Raw genomic sequence first — 14,974 nt, 5'->3', positions numbered from 1 at the left:
GGCCCAGATGGTACAGGGGCTTATACTCCATCTTGAATTTGCTAGCAGCCTTGTGGGTGATTCTCAATATGGATCGAAGTAGCAAACTTAGTGTATGTTACTCTAGAATACAAAAATACTAACCAAGCATTGTGCCTCTCTTTTTGTGGTAGGTGGCATGAGGGTACAACAACTTGTATTTCAGCTTGGTGGGGATATATTGTCATGTCCCAAATTATGGAACCCCCAGAACCTTCATGGAGGGCAGGCCATTTGAAATTTTTAATGTAATTTAAATCAGTAAAATACATTTTTTAAAATTTACTAAAAATTAAGTAGATACATAATAAATCAAATCTGAAATTTAAATGTCTTCTCAAATGAAGTTAGTCTTTTTCTGCAGTTGAGTTCACTTTTTATTTGCCACAGTAAAAATCTAATTGTAGCTCAAGAAAGCAAGGACTTTATTGTGTGTGATTTTCAAATAAAATACAATGCATGTATTCATTTATTCATTCAAACATTAATTTATGGAGCAAGTATTATCTTTTTATAAGACTAGCATTAAGACAAAAAAGACTGATTTACTTTGGATTGGGATGACTCTTTTGTTTGAAAAGGGCCACACTGTTGTTTGAAATGGAAAGAAAGCTTACTTTGTGAGGCATTTGTGAAAATGGATTCTGCAGATGAGCAGGATTAGCTAGGCAAAGAAGAAGGGAATAGACATTGAAGTCAGAATATCTCCAGTACTGGGGCATTAATTGATTTAGTAAACATGGAGTGCTTACGTGTGTCACCCACTCTGCTGGGTCTTGGGTTGTTAAGATTATCTTTAAATAGCACTGTACATAGCTTTGTTCTTTTTTTAAGGACGTATTTTTTGAAAGAACTTTTGACAAGTAAATTTGTCCCATTCAAAAGTATTGTCATCCATACCATTTAACCCATCTACATAGATGACTAACCACTTTTATTAATCTCTTCGTCAGATTTTTTTAAATACATAATGTGAAAAAGAAACTCTTTTTCCCCCCATATTTCTGACCCAAACAGGAACATTGTTCCTTGGTTTTAACTCTTTATTGTGCAACATATGGGTAAAGTGCAGATAACCCAGATATGCTTATCAGTGAGTTATTATAGATTAAACATTTGCCTAATTACTACCCAGATCAAGAAGTTGAACATTATCAACACCCTGGAGGCAGCCTGCAGTCTTTTCTCAAATCGGATTTCCTACTTCCCCCTTCCCCACCAAAGATAACATTTTTAAAAATTTAATTAGTCTTTAATACCTGCAGTTTTAGCCTGACTATATGCACACCTAAACACTGTAGTTTGGTTTTGTTCACTTTTGAACATGATATGAGTGTAATCATAACAATATTCTTTTGTGTGTAGCTTCTTTGGCCCACTGTTAGATTCATCCATGTAATTAGAGTTACTTCTTTCTTTATTAGTATTACATTGTTTGTATAGTTGAGGGCTATTACAAGTAAAGCACCTGTGAACATTCTTGTTCATCAGATGCACATGGGCATGCATTTATGTAGCAGAGAATTGTTGGCTCACTGGATGTGCCTGTATTCATATGAACAGTATTCATATATTGTTGATTGCAAGTTATACTCTAGAGTGGATGTACTATTTTACACACCAGCATTGTATGAGAATTTGTTCCATATCCTTACCAACATTTAGTATTGTCGGGGTTTTTATTTATTTTGATTGCTGAATTTCAGTTACTCTGTTGAGTTTCTGTACTTCATGTAATTTTGATTTGCATATTACTGATTGCTGATGAGTGAGTGCATTTTTATTTGCATAACTTTTTTTTTTTCCAAGTGCATCTTCAGATCTGGTGCCCATTTTTTAATGCATTGTCTCTTTGTTAATGAGACATAGAAATTCTCTATGTATTCTGAATAAGAATCTTTGGTTATTTTTGTTGCAAACACTTTTTCCCTGCGTTTTGTATTGTTCATTCTCTTAGTAGTGCCCTTGGATTAATGAAAGTTCTTAATTCTAATGTAGATCAGTCTTTTCCTTTTTGTCTTCTTTGCTTAAGAAATATTTCTGTACCTGAAATCATGAAGATATTTTCCTTTGTTACTTTCTAGAACTTTCCTTGTGTTCCTTTCACATTTAGGTCTGTATTCTAGTTAGATTGGATTTTTGAGTATGATAATGTTGCAGAGTTTTCCATAGGGGTTCCTACATATCCTTTTCCCATTCTCATTCAATGCCACATTTTTTTAATAAACAAATATCCACATATGTGTGCCTTTTTCTGGGCTCCTGAGCCGTTACATTAGATTTTGTTTGTCCCTGCTTGAATGTCACACTGTTGTAATTACAGTAGCTTTATAATGTGTCTTGAAGTTTAATAGAGAAACTGTTAACGAGAAACTGCTAAACTGCTTTCCACAGCATTGTACCATTTTAAACTCCCACCAGCAGTGTCGAAGAGTTCTGTTTCTCTTCCTACACAGTCACCAACACGTGATTGTCTTTTGGTTTAGCTATTCTAGTCACTGTGAAGTAGTTTGCATTTTAATTTTCCTGCTTAATGATATTTAGCACTTTTTCTTGTGTTATTAGGTGCTGCTTCCTCTGTATTCTTTTGTGAAGTATCTGTATAGTTTTTTTGCCTGCTTTAAAGTTGAGTTGTCTTAATTTTTTTGTAGGAATCTTTAATACATTCATGATACAAGGTGACAGATTTTGCATACATTTAATCTCATTTTTGGCTTGCATTTTCGTTTTCTTGTTTTTTATTAGCACCACGCTCTAACCAGCCGGGCTAACTGGTCACCCTAATTGTTGTTTAAACAGCTTTATTAAGGTGTAATTGATGTAGACTAGATTGCACTTATTTAAAATATACAGTTTATAAACTTTGGTGTATGTATACACATGTAAAACCACCACCCTAGTAAAGGTAATGAGCATATCCATCACCCCCCAAAAATTGCTCATGCTCCTTTGTAAACTTAGTATTTCATCCTTCCTAGTCCCAACCATGGTCCCCAGGGATTTTTTTTTTTTTTTTTTTTTTTTTTGGTCACTATAGATTACATTTTCTAGCATTTTATATAAGGCGAAACATAAAATATATATTCTTTTCTTGGCTGGCTTCTCACGCTCATTAAAATTACTTTGGGGTTTATCCATGTTGTAATATGTATCTATATTTCTTTCCTTTTTTCTTTTTTAAGTCACCATGCTGTACATTAGATCACCAGAACTTGTTGCGTCTGAAAATTGGTTCCCTTTGATTTTCATCACTGTAATTCCCTCTGCCCTGAGTACCTGGCAAGCACCATTTTAGTCGGTTTCTATGAAATCAGGTTTTAAAAAGAAATTGGGGGACTCTACATGTGATATACTGTATAGTATTTGTCTTTCTTCTTATAGTTTACTTCATTCAACATAGTGGCCTCACTGTTCATCCATGTTCATCCATGAAATGACAGGATTTCCTTCTGTACCACATTTCCTTGATCCATTCATCTTTCATATATTTCATTGCTTTTTATTACCTTATTCTTTTGTATGGATATACCACTCTTTGTTTGCAGTTCAACTATTCATAGACATTTGGGTAATTTCCTGTTTTTGATTATTTTGACTTGTGATGCTATCGACATTTGTCTACCAGTCTTTATATGGACATATGGTTTCTTATCTTTTGAGTACATGGGAAGAGAATGTAAGAGAATGGATTATAAGTCTTCATGTGGACACATACTTTCATTTATATACATATATGAGTATATATGTATATTTATTTTGGAAAAGCTAGGTTGTGTAGTAGAGGAATATTTAACCTTTTAAGAAAGCGCCATACTCTTTTCCACAGTTGTCATTTTACATTCCCACCAGCAGTATATGAGAATGCTAGTTGTTCCACACCTCCTCACAAACACTTGGTAAGGTCAATCTTTTTTTTAGAGAGACAGAGAGAGAGAAAGAGCATGCACAAGTGTGAGATGGGGGTGGGGAGGGGCAGAGGCAGAGGGAGAGAGAGAGAATCTCAGGCTGACACCCTGCTGAGTGAGGAGCTGGTCTCCAGGGTTCCATCGCCTGACTGTGAGATCATGATCTAAGCCAAAATCAAGAGTCATGCATATTTTACCTGTGTATATTCAATTGTTCTAGCACCGTTTGTTGATAAAACTGTCCTTTCTCTGAATTACCTTTGTATCTTTGTTGAAATTTTATTGACAATATGGGTCTATTTTGCAACTGTTTAATTTGTTTCATTGATTTATTTTTTTCATTGATTTATTTTTCTATGTTGTACCATTGCCACATTATCCTGATGACTCTAGCTTTATAATACATTACAGAATGTCTGGGTCCTCCCAGCTTTGTCAAATTGTTTGGGTTATTATAGGTTCTTTACAGTTTCAGATGAATTTTAGAATCAGTTTGTTAATTAAAAAAAAAAGCAAAGCCTGGGATTTTGACTGGAAATGCACTGAATCTGTAGACCATTTTGGGTAGTAGTGACATCTTAACAGTTGAGTCTTTTAGACCATGAACAAGATGCATCACTCTATTTGTTTAGGTCAACAATGTTGTGTAGTTTTCTCTCAGTGGTCTTCTGTAGTCTTTGGTGTTGAGGTGTTGCATGTGTTGATTTTATATCTTTTAACCATACTAAATTCACATGTTCGTTCTAATAGCTGGCTTAGAGAATCTGTAGGATTTTCTATTGTCTACTGATTTGTGAGTTGACTATTGTTTTGTTTTTTTTTTCCCCCCTAATTTAAACGCCCCCCACCCCCCAAGGCTTTCCTGCCTTACTACCCTGGGAAGAAACTACAGTACAGTGTTGTGATGTACAGAGAGCAGATGAGCTTTATTGTTCTGTCTAGAAGGGGAATTCGGGATGGGAAGGTAGAAGCATTCACTTTTTAACCAAATGTATTCATCGGTGTAAATTTTTTGCGGATGCTGTTTATCTAGTTGTCAGTTTGTAATCTATGCTTTATTGCACACTCATCATCAGGCAACCACTGTTCTGCTTTCTGGTATATAGATAACATTTACCGCTATACCGTATACCGCAATATGTTGTATAGTTCTTGGTATTTAAAATATTTCACTTAGCGTAATGTTTTGGAGATGCTTTCATGTTGTCATGTATGTCAACAATTAATTTTGTAAAATTGGTCATTAGTATCCCATTGTATGCATATATCATGTGTGTTTATACATTTTACTGTTGAAAGAAATTAAGGTTGTTTCCAATTCTTTGCGGTAACAAGTAAAGCACCTATCATCATTTCTGTACAAGTCTCTGTGTGGGCTTGTGTTTTTCTTCAGTAAATACCTTGAGTTCAGTGGCTGAGCTGTATGGTAGTCGTGTTTAACTTCTCAAAAGAACTGCCAGATGTTATGTCGAGTTTTCATTTATATTCCTACTACCGGTTTATAGAATTCACATTGCTCAGTATCCTCTTCAGTGCTTGAGATGGTTAGTCTTTAATTTTAGTTATTCTGGTGTGTATGAAATGGATCTAATTGTGGTGTAATTTGCAATTCTGTGATAACTAATACTATCAGCTTTTTTGCCTGTAGTTATTAACCATTCACAGATCTTCTCTTGTGAAAAGTTTCAGTTCTTAAGAGGTTGTCTCTCTTTTGAGTTATATGAGTTATTTATATATCATGCATAAAAATTCATTACAAGATAGATCTGTTGCAAATACTTTTCCTGGACTGATTCTTGCCTTTTCATTTTTCACTGGTGACTTCTTTAATTGTTACAAAGTCCCAAGGATGATTTTTTTCCCCTTTTATTTGTAGTACTTATGTGTGCCAACAAATCTTCTATTCCAAGTTTGTAAAGATTTTCTTCTGTTTCTTAGTTTTCTTAAAATAGCTTTATTGAAGTATAATTTGCATACCATAAAATTCATCCATCTTAAGTTCACAGTTGAATAATTTATAGTAAATGTATACATTGGTGCATCACAGCTACAGATGACTTCCATTGCCTGAAAAAGTTGCCTCATGCTCTTTTGCAGTTAACGTGATCTGCTTTCTGTCACTTTCTACTTTTTGCAGTTATTTAAAAGTAGTCTTTGGGTTTTTGGCCTCTGTCAGAATAATGTTTTTGAGAGTCAGCCATGTTTGAGCATATACCAGTTGAAGCACACCCATTTTTAAAAAATTATTAAATTGTACTTCATTCTAGAAAGATACCACATTTTGTCTAGCCATTTATTAGAAGATGAAAATTTTGAAAAATAAGAGATTTTTTATTATAGTTTGGGAGTTTTTACAAATAATGGTGTTATCAGGATTCGCTTGCAAGTCTTTATATGGGCCATGTGTTTACATTTGTTTTTAGATATCCAAAAATAGTGGGATTGTTCTGTTGTATGAAAAGCATATATTTAACTTTTGAAAAGGACGAAATTGTTTAAAAGGTGACTGTACTGTTTTACATTCTGACCAGCAACATTTAATGGATCGAGTTTCTCTGTACTACTCTATCACTTGCTGTTGACAGTCTTTGATTGTTACTGTTTCAGTGTGTACTTAACAGCGGCTCAGTGTTATTTTAATTTGCATTTCAATAGTCAGTGGTGCCTTTGCAGATCTTTACATGTGCTTGTTAGGCATTGCTATACCTTCTCTGTTGAATTGTCTGTTAGTGCTTTTCTCTTTTCATTTGTATTGTTTGTCATACTCTCAAATTGTTAAGAATTTACAGTTGACTCTTGAACAGCTGATTGAAACATCCGTGTGCATGTTTTAGTGTGGACGTAGGTTTTCAGCTCCTTTGGGAGGAGGAATATGATTACTAGGTCATTGGTAAGAGTATTTTTAGTTTTGTAAGAAACTGCCAAACTCTACCAAAGCGTCTGTGTCATTTCATGTTCCGAGACCAATGAATGAGAGTTCCCATTGCTCCACAACCATATCAAGCATTTGGTGTTGTCTGTGTACTAGTGTTAGCCATTGCTATAGGGTGTAGTGGTAGCTCATTGTTATTTTGATTTGCATTTCCCTGATGACTTCTGATGTGGAGCTTTTCATGAGCTTGCTTGCCATCTGTGTATCATCTTTGGTGGGCTGTCTATTAAGGTCTTTGACCCATTTTTAAATTGTTTTCTTGTTGAGTTTTAAGAGTTCTTTGTTATTTTGGATAACAAACCTTTTTCAGATGGACCTTTTGGAAATATCTTTCTTGATCTGTGGCTTGTCTTCTCATTTTCTTGACTTTGTCTTTTGTATAATAGTTTTCATTGGTAATGAAGTTCAGCTTGTTTCTTTCGTGTATCATGCTTTTGATTTTGGAGCTAAAGGTCACTACCATTCCTAGAATCATTTAGATTTTTCCTGTGTTTTCTAGGAGTTGTATGGTTTTATGTTTTAGATTGGTGATTCATTTTGAGTTAATTTTCTTGATGAGGTGGTGTAAGATCTGTGTCTAGATTCATTTTTTGACACGTAGATGTCCATTATTCCAGCACCATTTGTTGAAGAGACTGTCTTTGCTCCACTATGTTGCTTTTGCTCCTTTGTCAAAATCAGTTGAGCATATTCCTGGGATCTGATTCTGGGCTCCGTGTTCTATTTTATTGATACCTTTGTTTATTCTTTAACCAATACCACAGTGTCCTGTTCCCTGAATCTGTATGGTACGTTTTAAAGTCATCTAGTGTCATTCTTTTTTTATTTTTTTAAGATTTATTTATTTGAGAGTGAGCAGGAGAAAGAGAAAGAGCACAAGTGGTGGGACGGGCAGAGATAGAGGGAGAAGCAGACTCCCTGTTGAGTAGGGAGCCGGTTGTGGGACTCCATCCCAGGACCCTGAGATCATGACCTGAGCCAAGGGCAGACATTTATTAACTGAACCACCCAGGTGCCCCTAGTGTCAGTCTTCTGACTTAGTTCTTCTCCTTCAGTGTTGTGTTAGCTATTCTACTCTTGCCTGTCCATGTAAACTTTAGAATTGGTTTTTCAATATCTGCATATAACTTCCAGAGATTTTGATTGGAATTGCATTGAATCTATAATTCAAGTTGGGGAGAATTGAATCTTGACAACAATGAGTCTTTCTCTCCATGAACATGGAATCTCTCTTCATTTGTCTAGCTCTTTAATATCTTTGATCAGAGTTTTATAATTTTCATCATACTGACCTTGTACATAATTCTGGTAGATTTTTACCATAGAACTTTCTATTTATTTGGATGCTAATGGAAATGGCATTGTGTTTTTTTTTTTTAATTTCAAATTCCGTTTGTTCATTATAGTATAAAGTAATTGATTTTTGTACATTAAACTTGTATTCTGCAACCTTGCTATAATAGCTTATACCAGAAGTATTTTTGGGTTTCCTCTCCCCCCAGATTTTGTACTTAGATAAACATGTCATCCGTGAACAGGGTAATTTTATCTTTGCCTTAGCAACCTTAGACCTTTTGTTTCCTTTTCTGACTGTATTAGTTAGGTCCCCCAGTATAATGTTGAAAAGCAGTGGTTGAGAAGGGGACATCCTTGCTTAAGTTCTCATCTTAGTAGATATTACTGTTCGTTTTTGTAAATAGTCAAAATCAAGTTGAGGAGGTTACCCTGTACTCCTAGTATACTGAGTTTTTATCATGAATGGGTTTTGGTTTTTGTCAAATGCTTTTTCTGCATCTATTGGTATGATTGTGTGTGGTTTTTTTTTTAGCCTCTTGATATGATGGATTACATTAATTGATTTTTTTTTTTTGAATGTTGAACTATCCTTGTATTCCTGAGTTAAATCCTACTTGGTCATGGTGTATAATTCTTATACATCCCAGCCCTATCAGAGTCTGGTTCTGATACTTGGTTTGTCTCTTCCATCTGTGTCTTTTGTCTTTTAGTATGCCTTGTCATTTTTACTTGATAGCCAGACATGATGTACTGGGTAAAAGAAACTGCTGTAAATAGTCCTTTAGTAATATTCTGATAAAGTATGGGAGGAGGGAAAGCATTTTGTAGTCCTGTGATTAGATCTTATTTTTTTGGTGAGCTGTTACCTCTGAAGTGTGAACTTTACATGTATTCCTCAGTTTCTCCCCTGTTTCCCCACCTTTTAGGTGGGACAGGATTGCTAGAGAGGGTGGGAGTTGGATATTTCCCTTTCTTCTTATGGAAGGCTAGAGCCAACTTGAGTCTCTTAGACTCTCATGGGCAGACCTTGTGAGGAAGAACAGAATGCTGTGGGATGTTTCAAAATGGTTCCTTTTCTCCCTTCCCCTGCCAGAAGTACAAGGGGCTTTTTTATTCTCTGTGAGAACCTGTTAGAGATCAATGAAGTAAAACTCAAAAAAGTATGGGGACCTTCATGGATTGTGTGTCTCTGAAGTTTTTAACTCTCAGAGTTGTCCACACTGAGCTTCCAGCAGTTCCTCAGTTACAGCTCAATTTTCCTTACCATGGCACTAGTTCCTGCAGTGATTGCTGCTCAAAGTTGTGTTTTTCTGGACTTGTCTGTCATTACAGTCAATTTGGGGGCAGCAGTTTGTTCTTGTTACCTTACTTCTCTTACATATCAAGAAAGGTTGGTGATGTATTGATTTGTTCACTTTTTTAGTTGTTACTAAGACAGATGGCATTTTCCAAGATTTTTACATGCCAGAACAGAAACTGGAAGTCTGGAAATACTTTGAATCTGTAGATTATTTGAGGGAGACTTGAAGTCTTAGCAACATAGCATCATCAGAGATGTAAATATATATAAAAACAGTCCATATTCGTAGATTGGATGATGCTGTGTTGGATGCTATGCTATGTTGTAATTTCTGCATTTTTCAGTGTATTAGTCCATTAGTCCGACTAGTCCCAAATATTTTTCTTTTTGATCCTACTCTGGATAGCATTGCATCCTTAATTTCATGTTTATTTTTTTCATTGCTAATATATAGAAACGCAGTTGATTTTACATATTGATGTTATGTCCCGTGACCGTGGTACACTCTAAGTTTTCTAGGAAAGTTTATGGGTCCTTAGAATTTGCCACATATAGGATGGGTCATCTCTGGTAAAGACATTTTACTTCTTCGTACCCATTCTCTGTGCCTTTAATTTTCTTTTTCTTGTGTTATTATACTGCTATAATCTCTAGTACATTGTTGGTTGGAAGTGGTGAGAGTGGACAGCCTTGCCTTGTATTGTTGCATATTGTATGCATGTTGTAATCCTGAGGTGAACTATTAAGAATTTAATAACATTTAAAGAACATATAAAAATCATCACAGAAGTTAAAACAGTAGGCTAAAACTGCTCATCAGAGATGATGGCAGAACGTAGGAGCAGAGGGACAAAAAGGATGGGGCATTTACAAAGTAAGTAGGAAAATCAAACCATGTCAGTAATATTGTTACATATTATGGTCTAGGCACTCTAGTCAAAAGACGCTCTATCAGATTCTGTGATAATCCAAGATCCAATTATATGTTATCTTTAGGTGGTACTTAAGGTTCAAAGCACAAATACATTTAAAGTAAAAGGTTGGAAATATAGTAGGCAAGTTGTATGCATAAGAGAACTGGAGTGGTCATATCAACATCAATCAAAATCACCTATAAAACCCAATATGTGACTGGAGACTAAGAGCAAATTCTCACAGTTGTAAAAGGATGAATGTATTAGGAACATAAAACAGTTTGTACTGATAGAGCTCTAAAATACTAGAAGTAAAAACTGACAGTTGAAAAGATCAGTAGAAATTGAACTCTTATATGGCTGGAGATTTCAAAACTCTTATCAGTAGAACCACTCGATTGAAAAATTAGTAAAGACAAATAGTTTGAGAAGTACTGTTACCACTTTGATACTTTTTTTTTTCAGGCTTATAGATCATTTTCCAGGATAGAGCATATTCTAGACTATAAAATGTCTCAGTAAATTTAAAAAGGTTGAAATTACTCAAGGTTTATTCTCTGAGTATATTGGAATTAAATTATAAATGAATTCCAGGAAGAAATGTGAGAATTTAAACAAAACATTTGTAAATGACCCATAGGTCAAGGAAAAGTTCACAGCAGAAATTAGAAAATGTTTTGAAATGAATGAAAACACATAACAAATATGGAGATTCCCCTAAAGGGGGAATTTAGAGGGAAATTTACAACACTAAATTTATAGTAACTTAATGAGAAAAGAAGAATGATCTCAATTCAGTCACCTTAAGTTTTCATCTTAATAAGAATAGCAAAGTAAATTTGAAACAGAGGTAAAGTTTGAGTGGAAATCCATGAAATAAAAACCAGAAAAACAATAGAAAATAATCAATGAAGGGAAAAGTTGGTTCCTTGAAAAGGTCAACAAAACTGATAAACTTTGGGATAGACTGATGATTTAAAAAAGAGAAAACACGTATTACCAAAATCAGGTATGAAAGAAGAGATATTAACACCCTACAGAAGTTAAAAGTATTTAAAAATTTTATAAGCTACTTTATAACAAATAGGGCAGATCTTACAAAGACACACATTACCATAAATAGGCTGAAAAAGAAACTTTGAATATATTTATGAAAAAGTAAAGAAATTAAATTGATAATTACATTTATTCCCACAAAGAAAAGGCTAGGCCCAAATGGCTTTACTGCCAAGTGTTTTCAGGTATTTAGGGAAGCATTGTTATTTATCCTGTACAAACTCCTCTGGAAATGGGGAAAGGAGGAGCACTTAAAACCTATTTTATGAGTCCAGTATTAATCTAACACTAACACATACAAAAACAACACAAGAAAAGCAAACTACACGTTGTTATCTTTCATGAGCATACATGCAGCAGTCATTAACAAAATAACAGCAAACCAAATCCAGGTATATATTAATAAAGTATTAGAAATTGAGTAAGTTGGGGTTATCTTGAGAAGGCAAGAAGACTTATTAGCATTCATAAATCAACTAATACAGTATGCTGTTAGTAAAATAATGGACAAAAATCATATTCTTTCAGTAAAAAAAGAAAAAAATTGAAAAAAATCTAAAACCTGTTCACGATAAAGCTTTTGAACATACTAGACATAGAGAAGGCAATTTGCTAATTCTGCTCTAGGGCATGTACCTAAATGGCCTAGAGATTTCCTGTTGGTTGTAAAATGGGATACTATAGGCGTCATCTTAAGTTCTTTATTTTCTCTCTTAGGAATCATAGCTGTGTCCTTCCTGTTTTCCAACGTGTTGAAACTGTTGTTTTATATATTTTGTATGATTTCTCAATTTTTTAGGTAGAATAAATCTGGTTCCTGTTACTCTATCTTCAATGAAAGAAACTTCCACAGATTTACTTCTAATTTTTTATGCATTAGATGCTATTAGAGTTTGGGGGAAAAATAGTTACAGTGCTTAAGAAAAAACAAAAGTGATTTTTTTATGTTCAGAAGTGATTTATTACATTTAGACATTAAGATTTTGTTACAAGACTGATATGCTGCCTACTGAACTAAGGAGGCACCTTAGGATTTTGTTATGAACTAATATTTGTGTATAACATTATATATGTGAAGAATTGACGTTTTTAGAAAATTGAAACTTTTCATAAAAGTACATGATAGGTCTCTTCATTCAATCATTCTTTCTAGTCTAAAATTATAGTGTTTTATAAATATTTCCTCATTATGTTTACTTTTTAGTATTTTATATTTTGCTTCATTAGTGGAGTTTCTTTTTAATTTGGTTAGTTTATAGTCATATTTTAGATATTTTATAATTGGCCATGGTACTTAATTTTCGTTGATGTAATATTTTAGATTGCTTTTTACAATTTAAGTGTGGTCTCCATATTAGATATGTTAACATTTTGTGTCTTAAATAATTAGCAAGTATTTTATTAGCAAGTATTTTATCCTATCCCTCCATCCTTTTAAAACATTCAGTTTCTCTTTTAAAATGAAAATGTTGTTTTTCCTATATGAATGCTTCCTTTTTTGATTGCTGAGAAGTCTTTCTCCCAGGTGAAGAATATAGAAATATATTTTTTTTTAGAATTAGCCCAGTTATAGTTTTTTTTTTTTTAAGATTTTATTTATTTGAGAGAGAGAGAATGAGAGAGAGAGAGCACGAGAGGGAAGAGGGTCAGAGGGAGAAGCAGACTCCCTGCTGAGCAAGGAGCCCGATGTGGGACTCGATCCTAGGACTCCAGGATCATGACCTGAGCCGAAGGCAGTCGCTTAACCAACTGAGCCACCCAGGCGCCCCAGTTATAGTTTTTTGAAAGAGGTAGCCAGGGATTCCCCAGCAGTATTTCTTTTTTTTTTTTTTTTCAAGATTTTATTTATTTATTCATGAGAGACAGAGGGAGAGAGAGAGAGAGAGAGAGAGAGAGAGAGACAAGCAGAGGGAGAAGCAGGCTCCCAAGGAGCAGGGAGCCCGATGCGGGACTCGATCCCAGGACCCTAGGATCATGACCTGAGCCGAAGGCAGACGCTTAACCATCTGAGCCACCCAGGTGCCCACCCCAGCAGTATTTCTGAAAAATAAATCACATGTGTATCTTAGTACATTTATTTATATATTTAAATGTGGATATATTTTTAAAGTTCTTTTTATCTTGGTTACTGCTCCCAAAATAATATAATAATTTATTTTCAGAAAATATTCCATAGTTAGGGCTTCATTCTTTATTAGGTGTTTTTCTGTTAATTCAACATTATACCAAATTCAAGATTTGAGACTAGGCAAGTATCCTAAACTATAAAAGTTTTAGAGAAGAGTTAAAGGCAGATATTTTAAAAGATTTTTCACACAAAATGTGTTGAGATCAGTTATATCAGGGTAACTATGAAGAAAGATATTTTGGTTTGTTTTTAAGAAAATCTTGTATAAGTGATAGGGTTGTAATTTCTTGGTTAACATTTAGGGTTTTTTGGGGGGGTTGTTTTTTATTTTTTCCTATATTGATATATTTTATCTATAATTTTTGCTAAAGAAATTGTTCTTTTGTTTTTATAGTTTTGGTAAGCAGTTTGGAGGAAAAAGAGGATGTGATTGTCTTGTGTTAGAGCCTTCAGAAATGATTGTGGTAAGAACTTTAAAGAATGCTGAATTGTTTTTTTTGATATGCTTCAGTTTCATCTTTAAATGTAGTAGGATTTTAAGCACTCAAGGAGGTTCCATTACTGTGACTTTTAAAATATTGAGTAACATCAGACCTATTACCAAATCTGATAAGTTTTTATCTACTTTAAATTTTTTCTGATCCTTGAGAGGATTTAAAAAGTGATACAGTTCTGTATATCATGTTACAAATTTGGTGATTTCTTTTACTACTTCTACCAGAAGTTTTTAATGAAGGCCTTATTAGAGGAACCCTGACTTTTCAAGTGTTTTCTCTTTTCCTCTTCAATTTAGTTAATAATCTTTGAACATCCATATTCTGTGTGCTGAACATGAGGAAAAGAGAGAAAAAGAGATACATAATTATATCCAAGTGCAAAATGGTTTAGATCTTAATATTTTTACTTTAAGAGTGTAATTAAGGAATAATTCTTGTTACTAAGAAATCTAGGTAGTTGATGTAACATTAGAAAACCTCACTTTATTCTGTTTCTTTTAGCATTAAAAGAACCAAGAACACAACTTTGTTTTACCTTGTTCTGAGATGACCTTACTAGAAAAATAGCTAATATTGAATGGACTCATTGTCCTGCTAGTGTCTCATGTAGATGATCATGTCATCTGATTTGATTTTAAATTATTAAGAAGTGAGGTTACATTCTTAATTATGCATTTTAATGTCAGGGTTCAAAGCTTCACATCTTCAATAGTTTGTTTTCTCTTCTCCAAACTGGATCATATACATTATAATGCATTCAGTGTCCTAAATTTCATGTAAACAAAAGAATTTCTTGCTCCTAAAAGGCAAAAATTATGTCTTACTCACTTTGTGTCTTCCATTGTATTGCAGAATGCTGCCTGCATAGTAAGTATTCAGTGAATGTTAATTAAATTGAAGTTTGTTCAAGGCTTGGACTGTGTATTAT

The 14,974-nt window shown here is 34.0% G+C and overlaps 1 protein-coding gene across 7 annotated transcripts in view; it reads left to right on the top strand.

Moving 5' to 3' along the window:
- The window catches only part of RAPGEF6 (Rap guanine nucleotide exchange factor 6), a 195,020-nt gene that overhangs the window by 39,226 nt on the left and 140,820 nt on the right, over positions 1 to 14,974 (top strand). For 6 of the 7 annotated variants that reach the window (XM_073878621.1, XM_025860756.2, XM_073878623.1 and 3 more), the window contains exon 5: positions 13,944 to 14,013. The exons of the other annotated variant lie outside the window; for it this stretch is intronic. In XM_073878621.1, the coding sequence (XP_073734722.1) occupies positions 13,944 to 14,013 (70 nt within the window). The remainder of the gene's footprint in view (positions 1 to 13,943; positions 14,014 to 14,974) is intronic. 7 annotated transcript variants of the gene reach the window in all.

The sequence above is a fragment of the Callorhinus ursinus genome, unplaced genomic scaffold (assembly GCF_003265705.2).
Source record: "Callorhinus ursinus isolate GAN/ISIS: 27379988/994484 unplaced genomic scaffold, GSC_fseal_2.0 scaffold30, whole genome shotgun sequence".
NCBI classification, from domain to species: domain Eukaryota; kingdom Metazoa; phylum Chordata; class Mammalia; order Carnivora; family Otariidae; genus Callorhinus; species Callorhinus ursinus.
This window is presented reverse-complemented; position numbering and strand designations above follow the sequence as displayed.